This window comes from Protobothrops mucrosquamatus, unplaced genomic scaffold (assembly GCF_001527695.2).
Source record: "Protobothrops mucrosquamatus isolate PMUCROS unplaced genomic scaffold, P.Mucros_1.0 scaffold_142, whole genome shotgun sequence".
Taxonomy (NCBI): Eukaryota; Metazoa; Chordata; class Lepidosauria; order Squamata; family Viperidae; genus Protobothrops; species Protobothrops mucrosquamatus.
The window spans coordinates 420,036-425,176 of NW_015386218.1; the positions used below are offsets into that span (position 1 = coordinate 420,036).

Below are 5,141 nucleotides of genomic sequence, written 5' to 3' on the forward strand. Positions count from 1 at the left end.
TCAATGGCTGAGACCAGAAAAGCACACCAAAGCTCAGATGTTGGACCTAGTAATTCTGGAGCAGCTCCTGGCTCTTCTGCCCCCTCTGATGGCAAACTGGCTGCGGGAATGTAGAGCAGAGACCAGCTCCCAAGCGGTGGCCCTGGCGGAAGGCTTCCTCATAAGTCAGGCAGAGGAGCAGAAGGAGCAAGTCGAATTTCAGGTGAGAGACCTTCACCTTGGAAGTCCAGAAGGGAATAAAGAATGTGTTTGAATTTTTCACCCCTCCCTTCCCTACTTCTCTGCTCCTCATAATATGTGGAGATGTTTCACTAGTTCTTGCAGGACATTGTTCCATTATCCATTCTAGAAGACAAACTGGAGACAGCTGTTCCTTTCTTACATTCTAGGCTCATTGATTGATATTGGGGAATTGAAGTTGTTTTTAGAGAACAAGAATCCACTTTATGTTGTGTGATGTCTTATTCAAGTTTTTCCTTCTGCAGACCAGAGATCCTATGAGAATCGGGAATCCATCAAATTCTCCTCAGGAGCTGTTTTCCAGGAGGATCTATCAGGAATCCACAAGTGAGGACATCTCAGATGGTAATCAAAAATCAACCCATTGCCAAGAGAGGTCCCAGCTGTCTTACCTTCTCTATCTCCTCTTCTGTAGAATGCCTCCTGCCCTTTTATTAATTATCCATTTAAAATTCTGTCTCCCTCACAGGGAAGAATAGAACGAATCCTACTCCTTTCCATGGTGCTGCTGAAAGAGTGGTTGAGTCTCCAACTCAAGTAAGAGAAGTATAATAAAACATAAAATGTTCTCAATGTTAGCGTTTTCTGACTAGTAATCCTATTAATTCTTTGGCACGGAATTGGGCAAGGCTACACAGTAATATCGGGAAGAATCACATCGGCGCCTTACAGCTTCTAAAATGCCTTGTTTACAGCCAGTGATAAGAAAAATAATGGCACCGGGTTAAAAGATGAAGCGGACTGTTAAAATCCAAAGAGAGTGGGCAGATCAAGGCCCTTCTGCCTTTAAAGGAATTTCTAATACTCCGATTTGTGCCTGGAATTTGGGGCCAAACAATCCAGCTTTGGAAAGGATGAGAAATGCTCTTCACAAGGTAGCTTTCTCTTCTTCAGCCATTGGATTGGGGTACAAGCAGTGGATTCCTTGTAATCTGAGGAGCAGCCGAAACAGGTCTTGTGTGTCATTGTCTGTTGATAATACCCATGTAAATGCCTGGGTGCCTCTGAAACAACTTTAATGAAGGTTTTGAGCATGGATAGGATTGTTTGTTCTGGGGACACCACATGCCTTTTACGGAATTGGTAGAAAGAACCACCACCAACTGCATTTTCACCTGCAAATATTGGGTTGATTGGAGTGAGTGATGGGTAGGGTTTCCAAGGCCCATTCCAGTTGATTCTCTCCAGAGCTGAAAGACTTGCTGGTGGATTAGGACAGACAGGCAGACCGAGACCAAAAGTGTCATTAATTTCACTAAACGGCCTGAAATGTATATCTTTGCTTGGAATCACTTAAATAATAGGACAAATCTTGAAAATCATCCTGATTTTTCTTCTGTTTTCTTCTCATTCAGGAGGATGTTGTGTCCTTTAAGGAGGTGGCTGTGTATTTCTCCGAAGAGGAGTGGTTTCAGCTGGATGCTGACCAAAAAGCACTGCATCGGGAAGTCATGCTGGAAAATCATAGGAACGTGGCCTCTTTGGGTAAGAATATGCTACTCCCCAGTCCGAGTGTTTGGGAAGACGTTCTGTAATTAGATGTATTAGCTCTTTTTATTAAAGGAATTTTATCAGAATAAAAACAGTAACAACTCTGAAGTGTAAATGAAGAAAATAATTGATTAATAAATAAGAAAAAGTATGATAAAATTAAGAAAAGAAAGAGAAAAGACAAAGTAATAAAGAAGTTAGAATTTGACCCCTGTTTCTAAGGTTACATCATTGTTTCCCCCTTTACATAATTTATCCATTCTAAACGTTGAACACAAGTTTGATGACAAGATCACTTTTTCTTTTTTTCAGCAAAGCCCATCGGGGGTTTCCATTCACTAATAAATATAGATACTATCCTTATCTTAATCAGAGTCAATTTAGTCATAATTGAGAATTCTATCATCTTCCCCAACCAATCCACTATTCTACTTATTGTAGAGCCCTTCAGCTTTACGTGTATAATAATCTCACTATGACTTTCATACTCAGAAACAATCTTCTATGACTTTTCATTAGTGCCAACATGAAGTATTTTGATTCCAGTTGGATATTAATCTTTAAAGTTCTCTGTATCACTGAATATCTTTGAATCCAAACTTTTCTATCTTTTTTACAAGTCCACTAAAGCATGACAAAAAGACCCTTTGTCTTGTCCACATTTCCAATATAACTTTGAGGTACATTTATGCACTTTTGAATATTTTTCTGCTGATTTTCACATTGCTCAGCCTATTTAGAGGTTTTAGCAATTACATATTCATTTTTTCTATGCAAGTGAGATTCAAATTCCGCTTTATGTTGTTGAATACTATACTTCCCTTTATCTACCTAGAGTCTTTCTGATAACGAAAAATACCGACAGTTAACATGTCTATGGAGATTCTCAGTCATCCAGGTCATACTTGTCCCATAGGTACTTTTTTAACAGATAACTGGACTTCATTGTGAATAGAGTAGAGTAGGGTAGAACAGAACATTACAGAATATAATAGAATCTGGAAGGGACCTTGGAGGTCTTATAGTCCAGCCCCCCACTCAAGCAGGAGAACCTATAACATTTCAGACAAGTGACTGTCTAGCCTCTTCTTAAAAACTTCAGTGATGGAGCACCCACGATTTCTGAAGGCAAGCTGTTCCACTGGTTAATCCTCCTCACTGTTAGGAACTTTCTCCTTAATTCAAGGTTGCTTCTCTTCTTGATCAGTTTCCAACCATTGTTTCTTCTCCTGCCTTCTGGTGCTTTGGAGAATAATTTGACCCCCTCTTCTTTTTTGCAGCCCCTCAAATACAGGAATACTGCTATCATGTCACCCCTATTTCTTCTCTTCTTTAGAGTAGCCAAACCCAAGTCCTGCAGCCGTTCTTTGTATGCTTTAGTCTCCGAGCCTTTGATCATTTTAATTGCTGTTCTCTGAACTTTTCCCAAAGTCTCTATATCTTTTTTGTGGTGTGGTGACCAAAACTGAATGCAGTATTCTACCTGTGATCTTACTAGGATTTTATAAAGTGGTACTAATACTTCATGTGATCTTGATTCTATGCCTCTGTTTATTTAACCCAGGATTGAATTAGCTTTTCTGGCTGCTGCTGCACACTGCTGGCTCATATCCAACTGATCCACTAGGACAGTGGTCCCCAACCCCCGGTCCGTGGACTAGTACCGGGCCGCAGCATGTCAGCAACCAGTCCGGAGAAACAGGGAAAGCCCCATCCGCAGGATGCAGGCAGCACACAAAACCACACCCCCTCCAGTCCTCAGAAAAACCTCTCTGCATGTAACTGGTCCCTGGTGCCCAAAAGGTTGGGCACCTCTGCACTAGGACTCCGAGGCCCCTCTCACAGTTACTGTTTCTGATCCAGGTCTCGCCTAATCTGTACTTATACCTCTGGCTTTTTCTTTGAAGACATTTTGCTTCTTATCCAAGAGGTTTCTTCAGCTCTGACTGGATGATTGGGAATGGAAGGATTTATACTGCTTGCAGACAGCTAAACTCTTCACCTTCAGGAAGCCTGGGCAATGGAAATCTTAGGCCAGGCTCCTCACAGCTGAAGCAGTCTGGCACACCCAGGTTCAGGTTGGCTGTTGCGGGAGGGTGTGGCCCATCCCTGTCCTCTAGGTCCGCCGCACATGTGGGACGAGCCACTTGTGATGGCGAACCTGACCCTGGGCTAGGCGGATTGCTTATAATGAGAGGCTGCATGTTACTGGAAGACAACTGCAAAGGGCACGCGTGGATCCTTGCAGCTCCTGGAGGCTGTGAGCGCTGTTTTTGCTCTGTTCGGTCTCCCACCCCACCCCTGCCAAGCTGATCTGGTGGGCAGGGTTGGCTTCCACCTTTCCCGCCACTACATTGGTAGCAGAGTTTGTGTGCGCATCTGCATTGCTGTTTTCAGCAGCACTCCAGTGCCTGGCTGGCCACCTCGGATCAGCTGCAGCGCATAATGGAGACAATGACTGAGGTTTGGAGGATAGTGTATCCCCATTCGTAGTGTGGCCGCCGTTCAATTGCCGCGCCGCCTCTCAGGAGGGCAGTTTCAGCTGCCGATGAAGCAGCAGGAAAGGTGGAAGACAATCCCTTCAGGCCAGCGGAACAGATTTTCTTTGATGATATCCCTATATCTGGCTCCATTCAGCTTTTCATCAACTTTGATCAGTCTCCCAGTCCCTGCTGCTGAAAAACATCCACACAGCATGATGCTGCACCACCATGCTTTGCTGTTGGGATGGTATTGGGCAGGCGATAAGCAATGCCTGGTTTATTCCAGACATAACATTTAGAATCGAGGCAAAAGCAGTTCAATCTTGGTTTCATCAGAACACAGAATCTTGTTCCTCACAGTCTGAGAGTCCTTGAGGTACTTTTTTGCAAACTCCAAGCAGGCTTTCAAGCAGTGTTTTTTACACTGAGGAGAGGCTTCCGTCTAGGAACTCTGCCGTAAAGCCCAGATCAGTAGAGGGCTGCAGTGATGGTTGTCCTTCTGGAATTCTGTCCCATCTCCACACAGGATCTCTGGAGCTCAGAGTGCCCATCGGGTTCTTGGTCACCTGTCTTACTAAGGCCCTTCTCTCCCGATTACTTAGTTGGACCAGGTAACCAGCTCTTGGAAGAGTTCTGGCTGTGCCAAACTTCTTCCACCACTTATAGTCGGAACCTTCAGTGCAGCAGAAATTTTATTGTAGCCTTTCCCAGATGTGTGCCTTGCAAAAATCTTGTCTCTGAGCTCCGCAGGCAGTTCCTTTGACCTCATGGCTTTTACTCTGCTACAGGTGCATTGTCAGCAGTGAGGCCTTCTATAGAGAGCTGTGTGCCTTTCCAAATCATGTCCTGTCAATTTAATTTACCACAGGTGGACTCCAATCTAGGTGTAGAAGCATGTCAGCAATGATCAAGAGAAATAGGAGGCAT

General features: G+C 43.9%; 1 protein-coding gene across 1 annotated transcript in view; it reads left to right on the forward strand.

The window, feature by feature from the left end:
- LOC107289937 (zinc finger protein 91-like) overlaps positions 1-5,141 on the forward strand; it is a 62,596-nt gene that overhangs the window by 21,711 nt on the left and 35,744 nt on the right. Inside the window, exons 12-16 of the mRNA XM_029284666.1 lie at positions 7-202; positions 486-585; positions 710-777; positions 1,596-1,773; positions 4,965-5,016. Coding sequence (XP_029140499.1) covers positions 7-202; positions 486-585; positions 710-777; positions 1,596-1,773; positions 4,965-5,016 — 594 coding nt within the window. The remainder of the gene's footprint in view (positions 1-6; positions 203-485; positions 586-709; positions 778-1,595; positions 1,774-4,964; positions 5,017-5,141) is intronic.